This window comes from Suillus paluster (assembly GCF_016628075.1).
Source record: "Suillus paluster strain FC165 chromosome Unknown EDB91scaffold_35, whole genome shotgun sequence".
In the NCBI taxonomy this organism is placed as follows: Eukaryota; Fungi; Basidiomycota; class Agaricomycetes; order Boletales; family Suillaceae; genus Suillus; species Suillus paluster.
The window spans coordinates 286,193-309,886 of record NW_024537595.1 but is presented as its reverse complement, the minus strand read 5'-3'; the positions used below and the strand labels follow the sequence as shown (position 1 = coordinate 309,886).

The 23,694-nt window shown below is 49.6% G+C and overlaps 9 protein-coding genes across 9 annotated transcripts; 4 read left to right on the top strand and 5 right to left on the bottom strand.

Annotated features, from left to right (window-relative positions):
- Positions 1-147: 147 nt before the first annotated feature.
- EDB91DRAFT_1140748 (vacuolar protein sorting-associated protein 26-domain-containing protein) lies at positions 148-1,651 on the top strand. Its single transcript, XM_041318973.1, has 8 exons — positions 148-456; positions 511-583; positions 641-797; positions 846-1,010; positions 1,062-1,237; positions 1,287-1,429; positions 1,480-1,506; positions 1,559-1,651. The coding sequence occupies exons 1-8, from the start codon at positions 313-315 to the stop codon at positions 1,562-1,564; spliced, it is 891 nt and encodes a 296-aa protein (XP_041176070.1). The 5' UTR covers positions 148-312; the 3' UTR covers positions 1,565-1,651.
- Positions 1,652-4,385, bottom strand: EDB91DRAFT_1140745 (uncharacterized protein). Its single transcript, XM_041318972.1, has 5 exons — positions 3,956-4,385; positions 3,702-3,829; positions 3,465-3,641; positions 3,062-3,416; positions 1,652-3,010 (listed from the first exon to the last, which is right to left on the bottom strand). The coding sequence occupies exons 1-5, from the start codon at positions 4,108-4,110 to the stop codon at positions 1,801-1,803; spliced, it is 2,025 nt and encodes a 674-aa protein (XP_041176069.1). The 5' UTR covers positions 4,111-4,385; the 3' UTR covers positions 1,652-1,800.
- Positions 4,386-5,821: 1,436 nt separating this feature from the next.
- EDB91DRAFT_1140740 (WD40 repeat-like protein) lies at positions 5,822-8,049 on the top strand. Its single transcript, XM_041318971.1, has 10 exons — positions 5,822-5,844; positions 5,903-5,969; positions 6,035-6,260; positions 6,311-6,575; positions 6,636-6,802; positions 6,856-6,899; positions 6,951-7,025; positions 7,076-7,507; positions 7,559-7,753; positions 7,801-8,049. The coding sequence occupies exons 3-10, from the start codon at positions 6,255-6,257 to the stop codon at positions 7,961-7,963; spliced, it is 1,347 nt and encodes a 448-aa protein (XP_041176068.1). The 5' UTR covers positions 5,822-5,844; positions 5,903-5,969; positions 6,035-6,254; the 3' UTR covers positions 7,964-8,049.
- A 382-nt stretch (positions 8,050-8,431) lies between these two features.
- On the top strand, positions 8,432-9,889 carry EDB91DRAFT_1140738 (uncharacterized protein). The gene is made up of 3 exons (XM_041318970.1): positions 8,432-8,619; positions 8,679-9,820; positions 9,867-9,889. The coding sequence occupies exons 1-3, from the start codon at positions 8,537-8,539 to the stop codon at positions 9,878-9,880; spliced, it is 1,239 nt and encodes a 412-aa protein (XP_041176067.1). The 5' UTR covers positions 8,432-8,536; the 3' UTR covers positions 9,881-9,889.
- A 1,035-nt stretch (positions 9,890-10,924) lies between these two features.
- On the bottom strand, positions 10,925-13,224 carry EDB91DRAFT_1249686 (CHAT domain-containing protein; the record flags this gene model as incomplete). Its single annotated transcript, XM_041323127.1, has 5 exons — positions 10,925-11,363; positions 11,670-12,085; positions 12,144-12,581; positions 12,625-12,798; positions 12,895-13,224. The coding sequence occupies 5 exons, from the start codon at positions 13,222-13,224 to the stop codon at positions 10,925-10,927; spliced, it is 1,797 nt and encodes a 598-aa protein (XP_041176066.1).
- Positions 13,225-13,375: 151 nt separating this feature from the next.
- Positions 13,376-14,441, bottom strand: EDB91DRAFT_1249685 (uncharacterized protein; the record flags this gene model as incomplete). Its single annotated transcript, XM_041323126.1, has 4 exons — positions 13,376-13,696; positions 13,939-14,047; positions 14,154-14,347; positions 14,394-14,441. The coding sequence occupies 4 exons, from the start codon at positions 14,439-14,441 to the stop codon at positions 13,376-13,378; spliced, it is 672 nt and encodes a 223-aa protein (XP_041176065.1).
- Positions 14,442-14,707: 266 nt separating this feature from the next.
- EDB91DRAFT_1337250 (uncharacterized protein) lies at positions 14,708-16,304 on the bottom strand (the record flags this gene model as incomplete). The annotated part of the gene is made up of 8 exons (XM_041325571.1): positions 14,708-14,725; positions 14,768-14,928; positions 15,035-15,133; positions 15,159-15,214; positions 15,698-15,853; positions 15,924-16,066; positions 16,127-16,216; positions 16,257-16,304. The coding sequence occupies 8 exons, from the start codon at positions 16,302-16,304 to the stop codon at positions 14,708-14,710; spliced, it is 771 nt and encodes a 256-aa protein (XP_041176064.1).
- A 2,682-nt stretch (positions 16,305-18,986) lies between these two features.
- Positions 18,987-21,465, top strand: EDB91DRAFT_483824 (NADPH oxidase B). The gene is made up of 7 exons (XM_041327424.1): positions 18,987-20,047; positions 20,104-20,324; positions 20,377-20,655; positions 20,710-20,929; positions 20,983-21,111; positions 21,166-21,259; positions 21,311-21,465. Exons 1-7 carry the CDS (start codon positions 19,115-19,117, stop codon positions 21,319-21,321), a joined length of 1,887 nt encoding a protein of 628 aa, XP_041176063.1. The 5' UTR covers positions 18,987-19,114; the 3' UTR covers positions 21,322-21,465.
- EDB91DRAFT_483805 (uncharacterized protein) lies at positions 21,373-23,419 on the bottom strand. Its single transcript, XM_041327423.1, has 4 exons — positions 23,291-23,419; positions 23,226-23,235; positions 22,477-23,172; positions 21,373-22,421 (listed from the first exon to the last, which is right to left on the bottom strand). Exons 2-4 carry the CDS (start codon positions 23,226-23,228, stop codon positions 21,609-21,611), a joined length of 1,512 nt encoding a protein of 503 aa, XP_041176062.1. The 5' UTR covers positions 23,229-23,235; positions 23,291-23,419; the 3' UTR covers positions 21,373-21,608.
- Between the last annotated feature and the right edge of the window lie 275 nt (positions 23,420-23,694).

Below are 23,694 nucleotides of genomic sequence, written 5' to 3'. Positions count from 1 at the left end.
TGTACAAAAGCAGTTCGACTTGCTGTGTATTTACAAAGACCCCCTAAGAGAGGGGTTTAGAAGAGCGTGAGAGTGTTATACCCGCTTTAGATGAACGTGCTGCGCACGTGGTCCGTAAGTATGCACAGCAGCTGTAACCACTTGTGCTGTCACCGTGCTTAACAGCTTGAGCGACCTCCAAATTCATCTTCACCTTCAGCACCTGACTAACGCCAACTTTCGGTAATCTATACTTTAGGGATTGGCCTTTCCTGTGATCCAAGGCTTGGCAGTAAATATTAGTGACTTTCTCCTCCCCGAACTTCCCAGTCAATGGCATACTTTTTCGCATCCCCTGTCGATGTCGACATCAAACTGGAAGGAGAAGAGCTGCGTAAGCAAGTGGACATAAAAACTGACAAGGACCGCACATCTTCATGTCCAGTTTACTATGATGGTGACTCAGTAGCAGGGCAGGTATGCTTTGCGTCTAGTCGGATTATCACGTTCAAGATGCTCACGCCGCTGCAGGTGACCATTCGCGTTCGCGATGGAAAGCGAATGACTCATGAGGGCATCAAGGTCGAGTTCGTTGGCAGCATCGGTGGGGGTCCACATATCTGTTATGGTTTCTTAGCATCTCATTATCGTCTGACTCCAGAGCTGTTTTACGATCGGGGGCACCATCATGAATTCTTATCGTTATCTCAAGAACTAGCTTCGCCTGGGGACCTACGTCAAGCTCAGACCTTCGACTTCCTCTTCAAGAATGTCGAGAAGCAATTCGAGAGTTACCAGGGCATCAATGTCAAGCTACGGTGCGTTATCTACCTTTCCACGCAGATGTCAATTGACGTGTTTCAAAGATACTTGATACGAGTATCTGTTGCCAGACGAATGGCGGACGTTGCGAAGGAGAGAGACATCTGGGTACATTCATACCGCATGCCTCCAGACAGTAACAACTCCATCAAGATGGAGGTCGGCATTGAGGATTGTTTGCACATTGAATTTGAATACAACAAGTCCAAGTGTGTTATATTCTATTATACAACCAGTCATATGTGCTTACAATACGTCAGGTATCACCTGAAGGACGTGATTGTTGGCAAGATATATTTTCTACTTGTTCGTATTAAAATCAAGCACATGGAGCTTTCTATAATACGACGCGAAACAACTGGCTCCCCACCGAATCAGTACAACGAAAGCGAAACGATCACAAAGTTTGAAATCATGGATGGCGCTCCTGTTAGAGGTGGGCTCGTACAGGTAGTCTCCTGCCTTCGTTGCTGACCATTGCTTAGGAGAAACCATCCCTATTCGACTGTTCCTCGGTGGCTTCGATCTCACACCCACGTTCCGTGAAGTGAACAAGAAGTTCAGCACGCGTTACTACCTGAATCTCGTGCTCATTGATGAAGAGAATCGCCGGTACTTCAAGCAACAGGTATGATGTGTCGTTTTCCGTTTTCCGAATTTCCTGACTTTGATGAACAGGAAATAACGATATTTAGGATACCAGAGGTACGTTGCGAAGCCTTATATTCTGTCTTCACGCACTGATTATCTCGAGTAGAACTAGGTAGTAGTGTGCTGCATGATTCTTGTACTCATAGTATCATCTAATGGTGCTGGCTTCTGCTTTACCCATAACAATCCTTTCGATTATTGCAGGTCTGAGACATTGTTACGGAGGGGTAAAGAAAACGACAATACAGTGATACTGTCCGATTCTGAAAAGTTATTAAGGAAGAAATCATGGCCTGATCCAATACTCTCTCTGCTCCCCAACCCGTCTCTCCTCAACTGTCTCAACTTTTAAGGATCTACTTGCCCATTTAGTCTCCGCAACGCTTGTTCTCGGTTGAATGCTGACCGGATGGACCAGTGTGAGGCACCATGCGCGGACGTTACATGCCCCCGATCAAATGGGAATCCAGCAGTAGTTGGCGCAAGTGGCGTGGGCATTCCACCGCCGTTCATATATCCGCTCGGGTCGTCGCCAGGATCGGCAGATGCGCCTCGTGGACTTATTACCGTTCCACCACCATACGTTTTGATGCTCGCAGGTGATTGGGAGCGCGCAATGGTTGACCACTGTGAAGAATGAACACTGAAATCACTGTGGGTGTTGCTTGCACGTTCGAACAACTGAAGAGACGACATCTGGCGTTGCGATGTTTCCCAGCTCTCCTCGTTCATCTTGACAGATGGGGAATAAATAGCGATTCCTGTCCGTGTCGGTGCTACGGGAAACTGGACTGGATAATTGCCACTGCTTTGTGATGCAAGTCCTCCCCATGATGAAATTGCTCCTTCCACGCGCGCATGGATGCGCTGCGGGATGGTTAAAAACGGAGGTAGGGGTTTGCGTTTCATGGAGTCGCCAGCAGATAACACTGCACTTTCAGCAGCTGCGTCCTCTTCATCTGATGGCTGCGCAGTGTCATGACGCATGTTCTGCTGGCGCGGGATCCCAGCGACTGGAAACTCGCTCTCGTCATCCTCATATCCTTGATGGAGTATGGACCCGCGGTACTTGTCAGAACCATGACGTGACACGTTGGGAGAGGGAAGAGCGAGCTCGTGGTAGACACTCATGTCGTCGGAGATGCTCATGTCATCGGAGATGGTCTGAGCAGAATGGTGCCGAGCGTCGCTCTTGGAGGGGCAAGCAGAACTGCGGGATGCGAGCACTTCTGCGGACGTGTCCTGGCCAGATTGCTTCCGCGCCTGCACTCCAATATCATCTGCATGAATAGCCCGCTCGGGAGGGAGTGCGGAAAAGCGTATGTGCAAGATCGGCGCTTGACCACCTTCATCATGCACTGTTACATGTTTACTTGCCATGCACCCTTCCAGACCTTTGTCACTTAGAGAGGACTCGTGAGACAGGCCCGATGATTTAGAGGATCGTGTGCTCATGCGTCGATTGGCTATGAGCGAGTGGAAGGTTGATAAAGGCTTGCCGCGACGCCACGAGATCAGCTCCCTATTGAGGAGCTCAAAGTTTTCGTTTTCATCCATTCTGTGCGTTGAATATCAGCGAATTCCGCAACATGTTACCAAAAAAACCTACCCCTTCAATGCACCAATAATTAGACAACTCCTGGCAGCGAGCCGTAGGATTCTTCTGACAAGTGGAACAGCCAAGCCGCCCATCGTAAACCCAACGATGCACTCGACAGCTCCTAGCTTAATGCCGAAAGTAATCCATCCAGTGCCGTTGAAAAAATGGTGCTCGTCGGTCTGCTTTGTGTCGATGCGCCGCTGATTCATAAAGGCTGTAAAGAGCCGGTATGCAGCGAGGAAGGAAATTAAACATTGATAGGTGGTATACAGTCCGAGTGACAACTGGCCGAGACCCAGCCACAACGATTCGCTCTTGTTGGTGAAGTCGATCACGGGCGAGGAGTGTGAAACAGATAAATTCCCTGACGACACATCAGTAAAGAATAACGGAAATGAATCGAATTGCTTACGAATAGATATTCCAAGAGATGCCACGAAATTTAGGGCTACAACCACGGCAATGAGAATTATGAGTAGGTATTTGGTTGCAGGTTGCTGACGGCGAGGGAGGTGGGTGATAAATTCCCTACGACTCAGCCAAAGTAGATATGAAGTGTAAAAAAACACAGGAATAAAAGAGACAGATCCTGTAGCATTGGAAGAGTAAGTCTCAATATTCAGGCTGTCTGGTGGACATGGTCACACACCAAGGAATAAGTCGACCGCGTTAGAAATGGTGGCTGAACCCCGCGCAGCGGGTATGACATGCGACAACAGGTCGACCAGCGCCAGGATAAAATAGAAAATACCGTCTGCGGCCAGCAATAGGTGCGCCCTACAGGTAAAGCCGTTAGCCAATTAATGTGACAGATAGTGATACATATTAAGAGTACCGTCACGAGGGACGGCGCAGAAACGTTGAGCTCGATGCCCAAGCTCTTACAGCTAAAATCCAACGCACCTCCTTGACTTCCAGGTCAAAACGACAAAAAACACGCAGAAAACGAGCTCGATAAGAGGGGGGATGGTGAGAGCGTGGACTTGAAGGGAGTTCAGAGGAACGCAGCGAAGATTTTCTGCGAAAAGCAGACAGACTACAGAGCCCGATGGACTCATGCTAGCGAACAGCGGTTCAAAGAAGAGCTAAAAGTATTCAGTATTACAAGTTTGTAGATTTAAGGATCGTGGACCGAAACCGACAATGCAAGTACTTCAAGTTGTTGCAAAGGCGGCAGGGAGGCTCAGCCTAGATGATGGGAGCCTAGATGATGGGAGGATATAAGAATCATATACTCATCGATGTATTATCGAGCGACCTTGATATGTATCATGATGACAGTGGCAACTGTAACAGCCAACCTGACTACCAAATTTACAACCGTAATACTGAGTGTGCGGCAACGCACGTGGCAAGATATGATCGACATGATTTGCAATTGCCACAAGCGTCCATCCTTGTCTCGATAATATTGGCCAATCGGTACGTGACACAGCAGCTGGGTACGGCCAGAATAGAGCCTGAGAGAGGCTCTGAGCCCACTGGCAACTGCTCCCAGGTCGGCCTCAGTCTAACCAATTCATTTTGCTTTTTCGGTACTGATGTCCGAGTCTGCGCAGTTCCATGTACCCGTAGCCCTGGTCCCCTGCCCCTCTCCTTTACCCATGAGCTGACGAGCTTTGCATAGGGCCGCAGCACACAGGTACTTACGCCCTGTAGACGCTATCAGTACTCTCCTCGTTCCTCGTTCACGTCGCTTTAGCTATTGCAAGGTCATGGCAATTGATAACAAATATTGCATACTACTATTATTCAGCCTAGTATAATAGCAGGGGGTAAATTGTTGACCGTACGTCTGGAATGACTACTGCCCAGATCGTGACGGAAATGCCAGACCACGCTCCAAAACCGAGTAGCCGAGAAACAACGAAGGCTATTTCAGGCTGCGTCATAGTAGATGCGCACGCGGTGACGCACATGACAGAGACGCAAGTTGAAGAACTGACTCCCGGCAAGGTGCGTATGCGTAATGCCATCTGCCGCGATGGAGGTTTTCTAGAAGGCGACTGAGTCGCAGGCCCCTGATTCCTCCGCCGAGGTCATGAAGGGCTGTAATTTAATATGGGCTTGGTAGCAAAGGGTAGCAACTGCATGCGACGCGAAATGAACTGCTGTTTAGCAGATGCGGTGACGACAAATGGAAGCAGATGGAATATGCAACATAGTAACCTGGACACCATACAGATTCCCAAACACCGCGGCAAAAGAACATACATGGCTTTTTGAACAAAAGCGTGTATACTCCACGGAGTTAAAAGACTGCGAATCGGTAGTCTCGACACAAATGTTCTGGGAAGTGTAGTTGAAAACAACACCGGTGCTTCCCGTTCTAGGGACCGGAAGAACTTGAGGGAGGTCCTAGAACGTCTGGTTCGAGACTAGCGAAGTGTCACCTGCTGTACGGGAAAATCCATGAATTTGTCTAGCTGCGAAATAGGACTACCGTATTGATCGCATCTGATCTTGCATTTGAATTTTGTGAAAACCCCACAATATGTAAACCTCGCGCAGACGATCCGGCCATGTCGTGTCATCTGATACGACCACATGAAGCAGCGGTATGGAGGCCCCAAACAGCCATTCGAAATGACTCAATACGGAAGAAGACGCAGCAATCTCAAGTAATGTCAATCCATGGAGATCATCCGCACGAACAAACAGAATCACTTACTTAGAACTAGTGCCATCTAACATCTCTGCCACCACTCCACAGGAATGACCACGTTAAGACACACAATGAGGGGGGGACACGAGAGAAGTCGGAGGAAAAAACGTTGATACTCGTTAGTATTGTGTGTGTTATTTTCACGGAGCTATTATGGTGCGTCATAGAATGATCGATCATGATAGATATCAAATCCTAGGACTCGGAGGGGCGGGGAAGCATTGTCGGACACCATCTACGATTCGTGACAGGCTGGCAGTAGATAAGTATGATCAGATCGTGGCAATGATAAGCACCTCGCAAGCGGAAAACCCTACTCCACCAAATAATACGACCCAGTCCGTTACCATGCTAATACTATAACTCGGAGTTAAATAGTGCACGATAAGTTTAACCGTTCTGCAATATTTGTACTTGCAGCTACAACCTTGCCACTGACTAAGCCGGATCAAAATCCCACGGGCAGCAACTTCCTTGGATCTAAAGTACTAAGGTTATCTCTGGCTTGTTGAAGCAATTGTTTGCGCGACATATGCCATGGTGGTGAGCATTGGACCAGTTACATCGATTAAATTGGTATTGAACCTTTTCAGAAAATATCTGTTCTCCAACATGCTCCTTCGGTACACCTACCTGCACGTCCTGGAGACCCAACGCCTACCTCTCGCAACCTCGATCCCTTGATGCACCCATTTGCTCGCGCTCGCGAGCGAAATCGTGCCTTGAATGCTGCAAAGATGGACAGATTGTTTGCGAAGCCATTTGTAGGGGCTCTCGAGGGTCACATAGATGCGGTCGAGGTGTTATGCAAAAAGCCTGGATCATTGAGTGCTGTTGCCAGTGGTAGCTGGGATGGAGGTGGGTTCAGAAATTGATCGGCTGACGACTGCTCATGTCTAAAACATCTCCCTTATCCAGGTGTGATTTTGCACAACGTTTCCGAGCGCAAACACATCCGTCGAATACAAGGCGCCCATAAGGGCAAAGTGTCGGGCCTTTGCTTTGCCCAAGACGACCGGCTACTGAGCTGCGGTGTGGACAGCAACATAAAACTTTGGGATTCAAGCCCGCAAAATGATATTACAGTCAGTTTCTCAGTTTCCGATAATTTCTTGCATATATATCCCAGTCCATCTAGGAGCAGCGCCCGTTGAACGTATATCCTGGGAAATCGCCATTCAAGTACGCTGCTATGACACGCTGTCTACATCTGATTTATTCGTTCCTTCACAGCTCAATAGACCACCACCGTTCAGATCCACTTTTTGCTACAGCTTCAAACATTGTTCAAATATGGGACGAAACGAAGTGGGCGCCGTCCATCTCCATACTCGTGTTTCAACTGACTTGCTGTCCAGGAGCGCCGCAATATCCAACCTAACATTCCCTACGTCCACTGAGACCATCACGTCTGTGCGATTCAATCTGAGTGAAACAAGCGTCCTTGGTAGCATTGGCTCAGACCGAACTTTCACACTCTATGATATTCGCACAGGAAAGGCAGAGCGTCGTGTGATCATGCAGATGCGCTCAAACGCACTTGCGTGGTCACCAACCTTCCCAACGACTGTCCTGCTCGCATCTGAGGATCACAATCTTTATACGTTCGATGTCAGGCAACTGAAAACACCCACTCACATATACAAAGCACATGTTGCAGCAGTTATGAGCTGTGATTGGAGCCCGACTGGATTGGAATTTGTTAGCGGTGGATGGGATCGGACAGTAAGAATATGGAAGGAGGGTCAGGGCACGGCACCAGAAGTGTATCATACTAAACGAATGCAAAGGTAAGCTCACACAGTATATCCGCTTGTCAGCTTGTTTACGTTCTACGGAAGGGTCTCATCATCCATATTCACTGCCGATGCGCGTTTCGTGCTAACGGGTTCAGACGATGGTAACGTACGGATATGGAAAGCCAAAGCTTCGGAAAAGCTTGGTATCATCACAGCCCGGGAGCGCGCCGCAATCGAATACCGCGATAGCTTAAAAGACCGATGGAAGCACGACAACGAAGTTGGCAGGATTCAACGGTAATAACAATTACGCTTATTTTGACTCACGCTCACTAGTAGCACAGCAAACGACACTTGCCAAAGCCCGTCTACCAGGCTGCAAAGCTCAAACGCACTATGCTCGATACGCGTGCTGTCAAGGAGGAGCGTCGGCGGAAACATACGCGTGCCGGGGAGAGCAAACCAAACGCAGAGCGCAAAAAGGTGGTTATTACGGAGCAGACTTGATATTACGCTCGACATTAGCCTATACCTGCATTTTAACTTCGCGATGTCCCATGAAGCAATGCAATTCCATAGACACATCACATCCTGCAGCTGCCAAGGGCTCTCTGCTACCACTGCTGCACCCCTGGGCGTTTGAAAATGTTGCATCAACACATGATCTAGGAGATCTGTTGGCTAGATCAATCATCCTGATTGGCCCATTTCTCACTGAGATTGTTCTCGCAGCACACTCGTGGCATTGCCAAGAAGGAAGGTTCAGAAGCATGATGGTGACCGTTGATCGGTCGACTTGCAACGGCTCTTGCAACACGCCCTCACCTTGCATATAATATGGTCAAAAGCTATGGCTATCAGTATGCACTAGGCTCCACTTTGAGCACAGCTCATTGCAACGTGGTCGGACATATAAGTATAATGCCGCGTTGTTTTGTAGTGGCTGCGGTGGATAGTTTCCGTAAATTTAAATTACCATCCATAGCAAATTGGCGATGCCACAAGTTAACTGCTTTCTCACCAACTTTCATGATCAGGTAGTTGAAGCAGGTCTTTGAATATTCTCTCCTCGGAGTCTCCATGAATACCCAGAGACCCCTTGTCTGTGCAACGGCAGGTTCCTGCCATAGCTCTAGTAGTAAGGGCCAGGCCTCGCATGACGAGTACTTCTATCTTCATGCCCCACGTACAGCCAATTTCTGATTAGGGTGAAACTTCACAGGAAACCCCAATTTATCGGAGTCCGCGAACCTCGCAACATTCGAATGTTTCATCATCGTGACCTCGGCTACCCTCGTCGAATCAATAATAAAGTTTTGCCACCAGAGTTGCTCTTAATGATCTTCGAGCACGTTTACGCAGATAGTATGCTGAACGGAGAGTGGATTCCTTGTAGCTCGCAGTCTCATGCCACTCAGTTCCCATTCGCTCCCGCGGCCGTATGTAAGACCTGGAGAGACGTTCTTGAGTTGGTGCCAAAGTTCTGGACGCGTATCATAATCAACCTCGACACTACAAAGCTTTCGGATGTCGACGAATACCTTCATCTCTCCCAAAAGCTCGCTTTCGAAATCACCATCACTCGTGACCAACAAATCGTTGCTCATTCTCGCACAAATAGTGATGACGAGGGCCCTCGGGCAGCCGCAGTCATGGCGCGGATTGCTCTCCATATACATCGCTGCAGGTCTTTATGTTTTCAGCTCCTCCGCAGCTCCTCTCTGCCTGCTCTTCGCCATTTGAACCTCCGTGCACCCCTCCTTCAGCGGCTGAAGCTGCAATGTGGGATCGATGATGGCGAGCACCCCCTGGTAGGCAGTGAAGTTCCCGAGCGGTGGAACTTCTATGCTCCAGCGCTTAGGCGCCTCTTTCTCAACGGGCGCAACTTCCGTGACGCTTGCGCCCTTCACTGGGCTGAACGACTTCCAAGCTTAGAGGAACTATCTGTTTCGCGTTATTCCGGTGGGAAGCACCCAACAGGAGAGTTGCACCTGCACGACGTTTTGCTCGTCGTCGACAGGCTTCATCGTCGATTTGGAAATCTCCAAATGCTGGCTCTTCAAGATATCTCATTTGATGGCATCCTCACGCGGCAAGGTGGCTACGACATTCAGATTGAATCTGTGAGCCTGCAGTCCATCAACCTCTCGACCGCCCGTGCCATCTTTATGTCCAAGTCCGGACCAGCCCCACGCCTTGTGCACATCAAGCACGAGTACGCACCCATATGGCATATTCGCTTGACTCAGGCCGACACTCTCGTACTGGAAGGTCCTTTCACGTCTATGTCTGAGGCTATCAGTATCTGGGATGGCAGTTGTCTTTCCATTAGAAACTGTCCCAGCTTCAACGATCGCACCATTCGTGAGATATATCGTTCATGGAATCCAGAGAAACTCACGTCTCCAAGCTGGTCCCGACTAGAGATAGAAGATTGCACGGAGTTCTCCGTGGATACGCTTCTGGACTTGATCGATGCACGCGACGATGTGGTGCAACGAGCGCGGGATAGGGACCCCACTTCACAGGTCGTTATCAATAGCCTGCAAGCTTTGCAGGTAATTGGGGGACCTACCATCTCTCCGGGGGACGTGAAGGCATTCAAAGAGAAGTTGATTACCTTCGAATGGCATGAAGCAGCCACGGGTGTCAGATATTAGCGGGGCATAGGTATGTGAAGGCGAGGGTTTTACACGCCAGCAACCTGAAAGCGGGTATGTCACTTTCTTTTGCTGCAATTCATCTCTCAGGAACTTCGCATCACTTCATAGAATGGCTACCATGTATGATAATGGCGAACAACCACGATATTATGCTAGTTTGATTTCTACCGTGGAGAAGACATGATACGGATTATATAACGGTGTCGCGTATGTCGGTGATAAATACATGCTACTTTCCATTCGAATCCAATATTGTACAAGAGGCTCTGGATTCTCTTCGAGCGTCACTTGCTGGCGGAAAACGTGGGACCAAATGAGCAAGGTGATAGGTTCGGGGTGGGCCCCTTGTCAGATGTACACGTGTTCTACAGAATTAAATATTGCATAGTAGTCCTGAAGCCTGACATATCTAGCAGGCATTTGATTGCAATTTGCCACAGGTACCGCTCTAGCCTTGGCCATCGGATGCTACATGATTATCTCAGGAATGCCTTGATCAGCGGCGGCAAGGTAAGAAGACACACCTGCCAATGAATTATAGGCCGATATGCATGAACACTATACGTTGGTCTGAGGGCATATCATCATTTGTACCCTCGTCCTCGTCCTTATCCTTGTCGTTGTCCGGATTCATTCCCATTCCATTTCCAATCTCCTTTCCCCTTTCCTTTCTCTGAGCCGTATTCTGGTCCTTGTCACAACTTCAAGCCAACAAATGGACTGCTCTGTGCAGTGCTCGGGCAGCTCGTCTTGAATCCATCTTGCCATCCCCACATAAGTTCTTATAGAACACCTCGACCAAGCATCACACTGTGCTATCATCGACTCTCCAAAACGTCCCAATGACACTCTTCACCCCAGCAAACTGCAGGTCAGCCGCCAGGTGAATCACTTCGTCAGGAGCCTCCACGTCACCGGCGGCGGTCTCACAAGCAGATAGAAATGCAAATTCGTACCGAGACAGATCTGTTTGTGCAATTTTGAGGAGTGAAAGTGGTTGGTCGCACTTGAAAGGTTCCACCAAGTTTTGCGTCCCATGACATGCAAAATGGATCCAGTGATTATCTCGCGATATGTCCAGCGCTCTTGACTTTGCTGATTCAGCGCTCGCGACCGTGGTGAACGAAACAGTGGGGGGTAGGAGGCGCCGCACCAATTCCAGCTCGGGCTTGACAGCTTTCCAAGGAAATGAATGTTCTGGTGGGTGATTCTGACCAATGGCAGCAAAAGATGCTGGCGAGGATCTTTCATGACTTCTGTGAGCCCTGATTAGTGCGGTAAGTTAAGGTGTGTGTGAAGAGACGTATAGCTGCAAAAGGGACTTTCCGCCGTGCCTGTAGTACTCGCCAGTAGCATGCAATGGCAGGAAATTGAAGAACGAAGTCAGGCACCACCATATCCGAGCACCTCGTGGCGCAATTCTGCCAAGGATTTCAACCACAGGGTAGACTACATCACGCCATAACTCGCGCAAAGCTTTTGTCAGCGTTGGTTGGGTCTTTTGGGGACCGGCTTCTTTTTAAACGGCGTGTCGCAGTGTATTCACCAACCGCTCGAGCCTCTCCGACAAGTTGGTAGGGAGTGCTAGGCTAACTAGAGGTTGATTGTACGAGACAATGATTGCATTACAAGATGACTTGCTTGCAATAAGAACAATGATAGGCCCACCACGAGCGGCATCTTGAAGAGCGGAGAACAAGGGGGGAAGCAGAAAACGAGCAAATCCCTCGAGCTTCCGGATATCTTCCACAGCTTTATTCCAGTCCTCCACTAGACGTGCGTACCGGGCAGCTTCTTCTTCTACCGTGACTCTCGAGGACCCTTCTGGAGGCTCAGCAGGGTGTTTATCAAGGAGGGAGCTGAGGTCTCGGAATTTCTTCACTAGAGCCTCTGCGTAATTGCCACATTCCTGGAGGTTGTCGAGAGGCGTGCGGGGGATTGTGCCATCTGGGTCCAGATGAGAGTCCTATTACCTTGTTCCAGCAACTCTACAGCGCGACACACGTCACCATCACGAAGAGCACATGATACAACTCAACTGCAAGCGTAGGTGGGAAGACTTTCATGGTGCGATGTTGAGATGATACTGAAGCTGTCGCAGACACGTAAGTGTCCAGAAGTTGCATGGAAGTTGCATAAGCCTCCAGTTTAGTGTCATGTGTATGTCGATCAGTGTGGTAAACCCAGCGTAGACTTGCTCGCAGGCGAGATAGCAAACCCCCAGGTACAACATTTGCTGCTGCCTTAAGATGATGCATGGCGGCATTGATGCTGTCAGTATCTTCACCAGCGCCGTCAAGTGCAGATCGATGGAACAGCAGATAGACAGTAGCTAGTGAATGATGGACTAGTAAATGACGAGGATGATGTTGCGCCAATAGCGTCAATGCACAGCGGAGATTCTCTAGCGACTCGTCGAGGTCTTTGCTATTGCCTCGGTGCTCGAAGTGGGTGGAGTCCATCTGCAAGATTAATGAATGACATGGACCGCTCTGGGTGACCGACCGGGTACAAAGCCAGCGCTTCCCTGTGAAGCGCCATACTCTCATCTAAGTCTTGGTCTTTGCTTTGGTGCTCGAAGCGGGTGAAGAGTTCGTTTGCAAAATTATTGAACGACATGGAGCGATCTGGGTGACCGACTGGGCGCAAGGCCAGCACTTCCCTGTAAAGTGCGATAGCCTCGTCCAAGTCTCAGTCATCGCCTCGGTGCCGGAAGCAGGTGAAGAGTCCATTTGCAAGGTTATTTAATGACATGGACCTATCTGGGTGACTGACCGGGTGAAAAACCAGCGCTTCCCTGTGAAGTATGATAGACCCATTCAAGTCTTGGACATTGCCTCGGTGGTGGAAGTGGGTGGAGAGTTCATTGGCAAGGTTATTTAACGACTCCGACCGAACTGGGCGACCGACCGGGTGCAAAGCCAGCGCTTCTCTGTGAAGCGCGATAGCTTCACTCAAGTCTTGGTCATAGCCTCGGTGCTGGAAGGAGGTGTATAGCCCCGTTGCAAGGTTTGTGTAATGCCAAAGACCACTCTGGGTGACCGACGGGATGTAAAGGCAATGCTTCCCTATGAAGCGCGATTGCCTCATCCAAGTCTTGGTCATTGCCACGGTGCCCGAAGGGGGTTAATAGTGTGCATACAAGGTTATTCAATGACATGGAATGACCTGGATGACCAACCGGGACCATAGCCAGCCCTTCCCTGTGCAGCGTGATCGCCTCATCAAAGTCTTGGTCATTACCTCGGTGTGCGAATCAGGCGCAGAGTGCGTTCGCAAGGTTATTCAATAACGCGGACCGATCCAGGTGACCGACCGGGAGAAATGCGAGTGCTTTTCTCTCAAGCACAATAGCCTCGTCGAGGTCTTGGTCATTTCCCCAGTGTCTGAAGCGGGTGAGGACTGCAGCCGCAAGGTTAACCAATGACATGTGCCGATCTGGGAGACCGAATGGGTATAAAACCAGCGCTTCATTGAGAAGCGCAATGGCCTCGTCGAGATCTTGGCCATTGCCTTGGCGATCATAGCGGATATTCAGTGCAACACCAATGATTGGCCTCGGCGAGAATGTGTCCCGCTGTAGTATTCCAGTGCATTATAATGAAGAGATATTACTTCATCTAAGGCATGTGTATCGTGTCTCTGATGACAAAGTTCCACTCGACGAGCAAGTTCATCCGGGCACCACGGAAGCATAGATGCAATAGGCTCCTCCGCCCCCAAGTGTATTTGCATCAGTACTTCTAGCCGGGTGGTGTAGAGTAGAGGTTTCGATTACAAGCAGAGCTGCTCTGTGAACGTGGCTGTCGGATGACAGACATCGAGGACGTCACTCAGCAACTCCTCAGCCGCATCAGCATCAACTTGAAACCGCCTTCTCGCGAAACGAGACAGCAGAGTGATGGCAAAATGGAGCTGGGTGACGGGTCTGTCCGGATGGTCAGTGGGACACAAACCAAGAGTGTCTTGAAAGAGAGGGATAGGGATATCGAGGTCGAGGTATGTTCCATTAACTCGGCAATTAGCGAACTTACGCGGTAGCTAGATTGAATTGCGCTGCATGGCGGCAGGGATGATCAACGGGGCAGAAATCAGAGGCACGTTCAAAGTGCTTTATGGATTGGCCGAGATCCCTACGGTGCTGCGCCCTGCGGTATCGTGCGAAAAGACGATGTCCGGCATCTGTCTTTAGTATTGACGCGCGCATATCACAGGATGTGGACTGATACTACAAGCTCTCAGCGTCGGAATATCAGAGTACGTCGATGACTCACAGGGGTAATGGGGTGAACTGTGGCGTCATCTTCATCATGTAGGAACATCGCTGCACCACGGTCATGAACACTGAAGTACACGAGGATACGACCTCCCCCTCCTTAGCTGGAAGATAATGTCTGGGGTATCTCGTTAACATCCGTCAGGCGCAATTTGCCACAGACATTACCGACAATGTGACTTTTCACTGCATTCCAGTAATTCTCCAACAGAGGTCTCGACTGTGCGAAGGAGTTCTCCATCACCGAGCATGGGATACAATTCAAATGAGGCATAAACTCTGACCCGAACTTTAGTAGATGGCTTGCATGGCCTAGAACATTTTCAATATCTGCAGGAAAGATAACATGAAGAACAGCTTACAAAATTATACCCTCATTCCATCAAGGTCGTCCTGGTCTACGTGTACAGCCTTGTTCTTGTCTGCCACTTCAGCGCCGTCAGCCTGTACTGTCACGTGGAAGCCAGCTGGTATCGTCGGAGACCAAGAGTAAGACCAGTCGCGCGAACGGCTGGGAAATTTGTCGGTATGTGCTGAAGGGAGATACATAGCACATACCAGTAATGTCGAGTTATTGCACTCCACTGAGGTGTCTCTCTCCTGGGTCTTAAGGGTGTTCTGGGTGGCTTGGCTCTTCACTTAAGGGTAGAAGGGTATCATCGACTGGATCCGGTACAGAACGAAACATGACGAGATAAAGTGTTGCCAACATGGCTTCGGGAAAATTCTTGGTACATGCTAAATACAGATCGATGGTACATACCATTGACGACGACTTGTATCATTTCACTAATCTTGAGGTTTTGTTTCTCCGGGGTCCTAAGGGTGGAGGGCCATCGTCGAGAGGATCAGGTACGAAGCTCGACATCTGGTTGAGATATGCATACAAAATAATACTTGAGTGCTAGTCAGTGCCTGTAAGACGTTGTCGGATTATAAAGGATGGAACCTCAGCATGCACGTGGCACCTGCACTGCGCTACGATGTGCAGCGATGATATGTAGGAATATCCTGAAGCCAACCAGGGTCTATGGGACAGAAGCACTCGGAACATATCGAACCACCCATAGATTCATTCATGGAAGATTTGTACAGCAGGGGCACATTGTAAAGTGCGACATTGATCGAAGCAGCTGAAATGAGCACGCTGCGAGGCTCGAGAAAAGGAGCGCATTCACACTTTCGAATGTTGTGAAGCACTGCCTGAATGTCACTGCCCTCAGGCCTTAACTCCAAACATTGTATTCCACTGTTGTCAGACAGTATGTCACACGAGAACTCACTGAACTGACAAGAACTCACTGCCATGCACGAGTAGCAGCCCCGACACCGCCCCCGGACAGGCAAAAGTTAATCGCTCGGGAACCATTAGACTCGAAAATGGGCACGGGTGAAGGCTGTTCTGCAGCATGGCTGGCGAGATGCCTGTGTTCGTGTCCTCGGCAGGTCAAGACCTTTCTGCCGTGAACATTTACTTTCAAGTCGTACAAAAACATTGTTCGTCTTCATCTAGATGCTCGTCTTCTACCTGGGCCAGGAGCATCCCGGGTCGAGCCCCTCATGATGCGGTGCAACGATGGGGTTCGCTGCGGCAATATGGAACTGTGGGCCTGTTGGTAAAGGACCATATGCCGTATTAGCACTCCGGCCAACTCCACGCGATGTGGAAGTCTACCCGATATCCGCACGTTCATCGCGGATAGGATCGCCTCATGACTGAATCAGACACACTTCGCCACCAATCCTATTCGAGTCCTGGTTCCTAGCAAGCTCCAGGTAGCTAATTCGACTATGCAGCCTTAAGCGAGTGCGGACTGTGAGCTATGTAACCTCGGAGAGTGTACAATATTATGAGACAAACGTTCGATGCCTCACCCTTCATGTGTCCTTCTCGAATCTCCTTGATCATGATGTGGCACGAGTTGTTTCACTGCAATAACCACATTTACTCGTCGCCGTCATCACAGCTGGAGCTCCTCTTGCGGTATAAATAACTGGAAGTCGATAACTTGAATGGTTCCCGTAGCGAACCGTTAACACAACAAACTGAGTCCCGAACTCGGATACATCCGATTGCCAAATGAACTTAGGCAACACCGACCATCTTCTATGTAATACTATTACAGTGCAAGAAGCACAAACGCAGCGCCTCCGGGTAGACCTCAGGAATTGTTCGATTGTGTTTCCGTTACTTCAGGTGATACGATCCTCGTTGGAATACTTACATGGTCAGACTTCCGGAGTACCATACGGAAAGTACTTATTGTGACGTACTATGCAGTGTCAGCAACTTGAAGTACCTCAACTTGAATCAAGGAATTTGACTGATCGTGATGGCAAATGTAAGCAGATGTAAGCGCGGTGCTTGTTAAAACGTTCACTGACTGGCTGCATAATCTTTCATCCAGTTCCAGGCACACAAATATCATGATGCCGATAACACGTATCGAGTGGTGTTAATCCAGCAGCAGGCATCGTGGTTTGTCGTTTCAGGACACGGCTTCCACGTTGACGCGTGAAGTTCGAGAACGAAGGCATCAATGACAACCGTGGGCAGGTCAGCCGCGTTCATCGTATGGATCTACCTATCGAAGACTCGATTAACAGGGTTCTCGCTGGTTCCCGCAGCCCTGGTGGAACTATTTGAACTACTACGGTACCGCGGTTCGATGGCGATGGCTGTCCAGGCCTTGCCGTGATGCTATGCGGACGCGTGTTTCGCATCGAAGGCCCTCTGAGTCCATTGCCGACTTGAGTGACATCGTGTAGATGACATAATGTGAGCGACAAAAACGAACCTTGAACCTTGAAGCCCATGGGAAACGTTAAACATTAAGCAGGCATTCATTCTTGCTGCAAAGGAACTAATTTAGGGTTGTCAGTGTCGTGCCCGACACCAGTACGGACGGTACGTTGTCGAGAATTTATAAATGCGATGGTGTACAGGCTGAGCGCTGAGCTATGAATAGGTATAGAAATGCATTGCAGCTGCTTAACTGCTGTATACTCCTCGCTGAGCTATGAATGGGTTTAAAGATGCTTTATATCTGAACCGGGATGTCAGTCTCGTTATTTTAACCATGTGTTTGGGAACCTGATGTAACTCCCGAATGCAAACATCGGCGTTCACTGTCTTACCATTCAGCATAAGTGCTTTCCATCGTGCTCCGAGCACAATGTCGGATATAGACCACATCGACAACCCAGAACATGACAAACTTAATCGTCCATCGTGTTACCTGTCACGAGGGGAGCGGTGTGGCCTTCTTTCCTTGGAGTAGTATATTTATCTAGTGTGTTATATGTCGCCCGTCATTCGCCCCGGCGTGGTTGCTGATCATATATCGTGGGGACTGGATTACTGTGACTGCTAGTTGGACGATAGTGAGAACGTGCTCATGAAAAAATTACTGGGAGAAGTGAACAAAGCGACTGAATGTAAGCCCTCCTATATATTAGTTCACCTTGATTCGATGATTCAGCCTAACGTGGTCAGGGGAGCATGTTGCAGGTTTGCGTGATTGCAACGGGACGTAAAAAAGGTTTGTGAATACACTGGCGTACGATGATGGAACAAACGGGCGTACTCCAACTGTATTGGTACGTGTTCTTGATGCGCTTGAAAGTTGCAGACACCGATTGAATCATCATCCGCATGGTACATTCGCAATGTTATGCTCGACAAGGTCGCCGAGCCCATCCACCGATTCCAGACGAATTGCGCGTGTTTTTTTTTATCTGGACATGACGACAGCTTGCAACGGACAGGAAAAACAGGGCCTTGCAAGTCCAATTCAGCGACTTGACGTACACCAACTTTACGGGGACTGGTGCAATGAATATCACTGTGTTGCCGGATCTCCCGCGTGTTTCATCATGTAGTCCCGCTGCACCTTGTCTGATGCGCTCTTCAAGGACATGGACCTACTGGCGGAACGCTAAATACGTCAATGAAAGTGGGCTCCTGGGTTAGTTCATGTCATGTAGGCCGTATGCTGTGTCATTGCTGTCCTTTGATGTTGGAATTTCAGCACCTACTGGGACCGCCTAATTTTTCGCGCTATCGTTTCCCTGTCATAGGAATACAACAAGTGATCCCCTGGACGCTTGGGGCCGCGGCAGTAATCCAACTAGCTTGAGAAGACCATCCTGTAATCAGATATCTGTCGACTCAGGGCCTCAGGCTCAAGTCAGGTCCGGTATTAGGTCACTAGCGATGGAGCCATCTGGACAGCCTGCCCCATCAATTCTGATTGAGCGGTGATGGGATAGTGATGAACCTGGTGTTGAAGCACGGGAACATAAGGGAACAGCGAGGATGGCCGGGGTATAGGATGGGGACGATCATGATGTTTCCTGTCATCAAATGAGGCGCAGCAAATACACCGCCTGCTGCTATCTGATATGATGGAACGGACAAGAGGGCGCAGCCTTGTTGATGGGAAGAAAGGCCCGGTCGGCATCAGAAATTAGAAAACAGCATCCGCTTGTCCGTTGATAGCTTTCAAACGTCTGGATGTAACGACACAAGCGAGCAAGCGTGGGAATGATTGATATTGAGAAACAATATACATAGGGTTGCCTTGTCACCAACTTTCTAATCGTGGTCCCCCCCTCCATCCCTAATAGTTTTCTCTATCATATCAGTAGGCAGGTCCTTCCTTTCATTATACGCGCAGGTCGTTCTTTGTATCACTTAACCCTTGACCGGAATAACTCATGTCCTTCAAACGGTCATCCGGTCTTGACTTTAAAGACCGCAATCCATTCAGAGATCAGGACCCCTTCGTCGACGGCGCAGGTGACTATGCGCTCAATTCTATCCCACCGAGCCACCTCCAGCGCAACAAAGCAGAGCGCCTTCGCCTCCAGGGTATCCAGCAGCCTCTACCAAATGCTGGCATCGGTGCACTCAAAGTTCCCGATGGTCCTCGTACTCTCGGTCAAAAGTTTGACTGGTGGATGATTAACGAGGGTGGAAAACGCCTCTTTTTCTTTGCCTGGATTTTCTTCCACATGCTTGTTATTGCATTCGGTTTCATGAACTACCAGCTCAGTGACGACCTCACCGGTGCCCGCGCAACTTTTGGCATAACCTATCGTAAGCATTCAAATTTGTGCAGGTTTCCTTCTTTTAATGTTGCTACAGCTATTGCGAGAGCTGCAGCACTTGTACTACACACCGATGTCATCTTCATTCTATTGCCAGTCTGCCGAAACTTCATCTCCCTGCTTCGCAGAACACCCCTTAACCAATTTATTCCATTCGACAAGAACATAACTTTCCACAAGGCAACAGCCTGGTCCATGGTTATATTTACTGTCATCCACATCGCTGCTCATATGGGCAACTTCTACAAACTCGCCCTCGCTGATCCAAACGCAACTACTTTTGGCAAGCGTGTGATTGTTTTCTTGCGAGCAAATTTTGCCACCGGTCCTGGTGCTACGGGTTGGATCATGACCGCTGCCTTGGGCATCATGGTCTGGTTCGCCATGGAGAAGAGGCGCCGTGCCAACTTTGAGAGGTTTTGGTATACACACCATCTGTTCGTCGTCTTTTTCCTCGCTTGGCAGTTCCACGGTATGTGGTGCATGATCAAGCCGGACAGACAACCGTTCTGTTCCTTCAACTCTATAGGTGTCTTCTGGGTACGTGAATTTTGACAAGCCAATTTTACGACATCCCTTGACAACAAATTTTTCAGCGATACTGGCTTGTCGGTGGCCTCATTTGGACGTACGAGCGCATTCTGCGCGAAGTTCGCTCACGTCACAAGACGTTTATCTCCAAGGTCATCCAGCACCCGTCGAAAGTCATTGAAATCCAAATTAAAAAGGAGAAGACCACTACACGGGCGGGGCAATACATCTTCATATCTTGCCCAGAGATTTCTTACTTCCAGTGGCACCCCTTCACGCTTACGAGGTAAGCCGACTCTTTAATCCGTTTTTGTGAAGAAAGGCTTATAATAGTACAGCGCTCCGGAAGAGGATTACATTTCTGTGCATATCCGTGTCGTTGGTGACTTCACCTCTGCGCTTGCGAAGGCTGTAGGCTGCAACTTCGACTCTAAGGAATCCAAAGATGCCGACACTAGTGGTGGAAAGGTTATTGGCACGAACACAAACCCGCCGCTCAACCGAGTGCTCCCTCGTGTCATGGTTGACGGACCGTTCGGTAGTGCCAGCGAGGACTTCCTGAATTACGAGACTGTCCTCCTCGTTGGTGCTGGTATTGGTGTCACGCCCTTCGCTTCGTGCGTATCACGTTACTCAACTACTTGATGACATTAATGACAGTATTAATTCAGCATTCTGAAGTCAATCTGGTACCGCATGAACAACCTGAACAACTCCAAGCCTACCCGTCTCTCTAAGGTCTACTTCACCTGGGTCATCCGCGACTTTGGCAGCGCCGAGTGGTTCCACTCGCTACTGCAGGCTATCGAAGAGCAGGACACGTCCAATCGGATCGAGATCAATATTTACCTCACTGCGAAGATCAAGGAGGATGACATGAATAACATCATCGTGCGCTGCGCCCCTTTTCTCGGGGGTTTCCGTATTAATTGCATTTTCCTTAGGTCCAAGATGTCGGTGCAGAGAAGGATGCCATCACTTCTTTGCGTGCTCCCACTCATTTCGGCAGGCCAAACTGGGACAAGGTGTTCGGTTCCATGGTTGAGAAGCACCCTGAAACTGACGTTGGGGTGGTTCGTAGCTCATCGTTATTTTTAAGTCATGTCCGCTCACCCGTCCTTCTCTAGTTCTTCTGTGGTCCCCCAGTACTCTCCAGGCAGCTCCACCAGATGTCCAATAAATACTCCAATCCCAAAGGCACGCGTTTCTTCTTCGGCAAGGGTGCGTTTCAGCTTCTCTCCGTTGCCAGGCTCAGCTAACACATTTGTGCAGAGAATTTTTAGGGTAGGTTGTTGCTCTGGATACAGTACTGTTGCATACTGTAGTATTTATGAATAATGCTATGGATCTGGATTGGCCGAGATATAAGAGATTACCACCCATGGCCTATGTTATGCGTAGGTATAACAGGGTATGATCTAAAGTAGGGGGTGGGGTGCTATGATACGAATTATACACAACTAATTATTTGACTCCTATTACAAGTGCGTTGTTGCTTTCATAAGTAGATTGTCGTGAAGGAAACTATCTCATGGAATGAAAACGACGTCGAGATGACAAGGGATTTCGTTCAAAACGAATTGGTCGCCAGGCGGAACCTATTCGGATTCTCCACCAACCACGGCGGTGGCGGCGTCCCCCATAAACTCTCATACGCACTCATCACGTCTCCATGCACAGTCGGCAGCGTGAACGAGACCTCGTGCCGGCCACACGTGCACTTCTCGAGCTCCCCGGCCTCTACGAACGGCGTCTCCAATGCGCAGTAAAGCTCCTCCTTATTCTTGACATGGTATACCTCGCACCAGATATCCACCAGCTTACGCACAAAGTCGGCCATGTTGCCCTCGCCGCCGTCAACGAGCACGACCATCAAGCAGTCTGCGATCTTCTCGTGGCTCCACCCCGACGGCTGCGCCTCCTCCAGGATACTGTCCTGGCAGCGCACAACATCACGCGTCTTCTCCCATGGTATGGACGCGAGCGCTGACCGGCTCCGCGCGTGTCGCCTCCGCGAGGTCCACACGACCGGCCGCGAGCGGATGACGCGCCCGTCCGCGCCCTTGCGTAACATCACCATGAGGTCCGGATGGCGGATGCAGCCGTTGAGAAAGGCTTGTGCTTTGGCATCGTTTAGAGATAGGGCGGCGTACAGGGACAGGTTGCGCTTCGTCTCTTCCCAGATGGGCCCGAAAGACTGGGAGCCGCTATCCGTGCAGATGAGGGAGTGTCGGGGTGAGGAGAGCGGTATGTCACTGGGAATGAACCCCGCCAAGATCAGTTCTTTCGCACCGTGGAAGCCGTAGTCGTACTTCAGACACCCTTGGGAGAGGGGTGCCTCAGAAAACAGGGCAAGTCGAGTCATGGCAATGATTTCGTCCACCTGGGAAACTGGAATATAGGCTAGTAACTCACAGATCGACTGTATAGATACGTACCGTCTTACACGTCGTACGGAGGCAGGAGTAACACTGATAAATTGCCATCATATGACCCCAGGCGTGCAAAGGCCACTCCTCCCCACTGGCGTCCTTGAACACTTTGCCCCCCAAGACTACGATGTAGTCGCCTTCGCCGTTGGCCCGCAGAACGTCGTCCACCGCATCTCTGATATCGTGGACACACAAATTTTTGACAGCATTCCAGATCTTTTCCAAGGTCACCAAGTCCAGGTTATCATCGCTGAGAAGTGCCATGACGCTATCGTAGCTCTGGGATAGGAACATAAGAGCTGGCTCTGTAAAAATTCCGCGGCGCACGTAGGCATATATGACTTCTAGTCGTTCGTCGTGGTACTTCGAGGTGGAAGGAGCGCAATAGCGGGCCAGACGGAATCTAATCTTCTCCAGGAATTCTACCGCCTTCTCGCGCAGTACTGCCTCTAGAGGATCCTCGACAGTTGCACCTCGGTCGCTCTCTATGGAGTGGAAAGATGCGTCACGACCAAGGGACTCGTCGCCATAGCCTGAACAGTCTGCTGATTCGTGCACATCAGGGTCGCGATCCAAGACCCAAAGCGCGTTCTGTGCCTGTAGGATGAGTTGATAAGCCCGCGTCTCGACGTAGTACATTAATCTTTCGACTTCAGCACGCTTCTTGACTAGGGATTCCCAGAAAGCTTTGTGACCAAAGTCCTAGTGCCGTGCACGTGAAATCAGGTTCCACATGCAATGCAAACGTCTCGTACCATGTCGTTGCTATCATCAATGCGATCAATGAAGCGAGTCAAGTGCTACTTGGGACACCACTCACCCGAAAAAACGCTCTGAGAAGTAGACTCGAGCTTCTATACATCTTCCACTCGGCACTCAGCGGAAGACAATGAACTGAAACTCATAAAGTCATGTACCTCGTCAACAAATTATATTTTAGCCTCAAGGAATCATTCCAGTCCTTGAGGAGCGGAAGGGCGGTGCACGCCATGATCGTCGTGACATCGTTGCACGCCGGATTATCGACAAACGCGTCGAGCAGCGTATGATGCGCCTTGTAGTTCGTATACAGTTTCAGTCGTTCCTAGAACGGAATTTAAGCTCAAGGCCACACAATACTTACGGTACTATCACCGTGTGTTTGGGGAATTAACCTCATTGTGTCGCGGGCACCAAAGTGCACCATCGACAGTCGGCATACCGCAATGTATTCCAGCAGAATAT

Excerpts from the sequence above, each read along its gene's own strand:
- EDB91DRAFT_1140748 (XM_041318973.1), top strand. The coding sequence starts at position 313 with ATGGCATACTTTTTCGCATCCCCTGTCGATGTCGACATCAAACTGGAA. Across the intron at positions 457-510 it reads GTGACTCAGTAGCAGGGCAG|GTGACCATTCGCGTTCGCGA; the intron begins GTATGCTTTGCG and ends ACGCCGCTGCAG. Across the intron at positions 1,430-1,479 it reads GCCGGTACTTCAAGCAACAG|GAAATAACGATATTTAGGAT; the intron begins GTATGATGTGTC and ends TTTGATGAACAG.
- EDB91DRAFT_1140745 (XM_041318972.1), bottom strand. The coding sequence starts at position 4,110 with ATGAGTCCATCGGGCTCTGTAGTCTGTCTGCTTTTCGCAGAAAATCTT. Across the intron at positions 3,830-3,955 it reads TTGACCTGGAAGTCAAGGAG|GGCGCACCTATTGCTGGCCG; the intron begins GTGCGTTGGATT and ends CTTTACCTGTAG. Across the intron at positions 3,011-3,061 it reads ATTATTGGTGCATTGAAGGG|AATGGATGAAAACGAAAACT; the intron begins GTAGGTTTTTTT and ends TTCAACGCACAG.
- EDB91DRAFT_1140740 (XM_041318971.1), top strand. Across the intron at positions 6,900-6,950 it reads CCTGGGAAATCGCCATTCAA|CTCAATAGACCACCACCGTT; the intron begins GTACGCTGCTAT and ends GTTCCTTCACAG. Across the intron at positions 7,754-7,800 it reads GAAGTTGGCAGGATTCAACG|CAAACGACACTTGCCAAAGC; the intron begins GTAATAACAATT and ends CTAGTAGCACAG.
- EDB91DRAFT_1140738 (XM_041318970.1), top strand. The coding sequence starts at position 8,537 with ATGAATACCCAGAGACCCCTTGTCTGTGCAACGGCAGGTTCCTGCCAT. Across the intron at positions 8,620-8,678 it reads GGCCAGGCCTCGCATGACGA|GAAACCCCAATTTATCGGAG; the intron begins GTACTTCTATCT and ends GAAACTTCACAG.
- EDB91DRAFT_483824 (XM_041327424.1), top strand. The coding sequence starts at position 19,115 with ATGTCCTTCAAACGGTCATCCGGTCTTGACTTTAAAGACCGCAATCCA. Across the intron at positions 20,048-20,103 it reads ACTCTATAGGTGTCTTCTGG|CGATACTGGCTTGTCGGTGG; the intron begins GTACGTGAATTT and ends CAAATTTTTCAG. Across the intron at positions 20,930-20,982 it reads ATGACATGAATAACATCATC|GTCCAAGATGTCGGTGCAGA; the intron begins GTGCGCTGCGCC and ends CATTTTCCTTAG.
- EDB91DRAFT_483805 (XM_041327423.1), bottom strand. Across the intron at positions 22,422-22,476 it reads TCCGTACGACGTGTAAGACG|GTGGACGAAATCATTGCCAT; the intron begins GTACGTATCTAT and ends CCAGTTTCCCAG.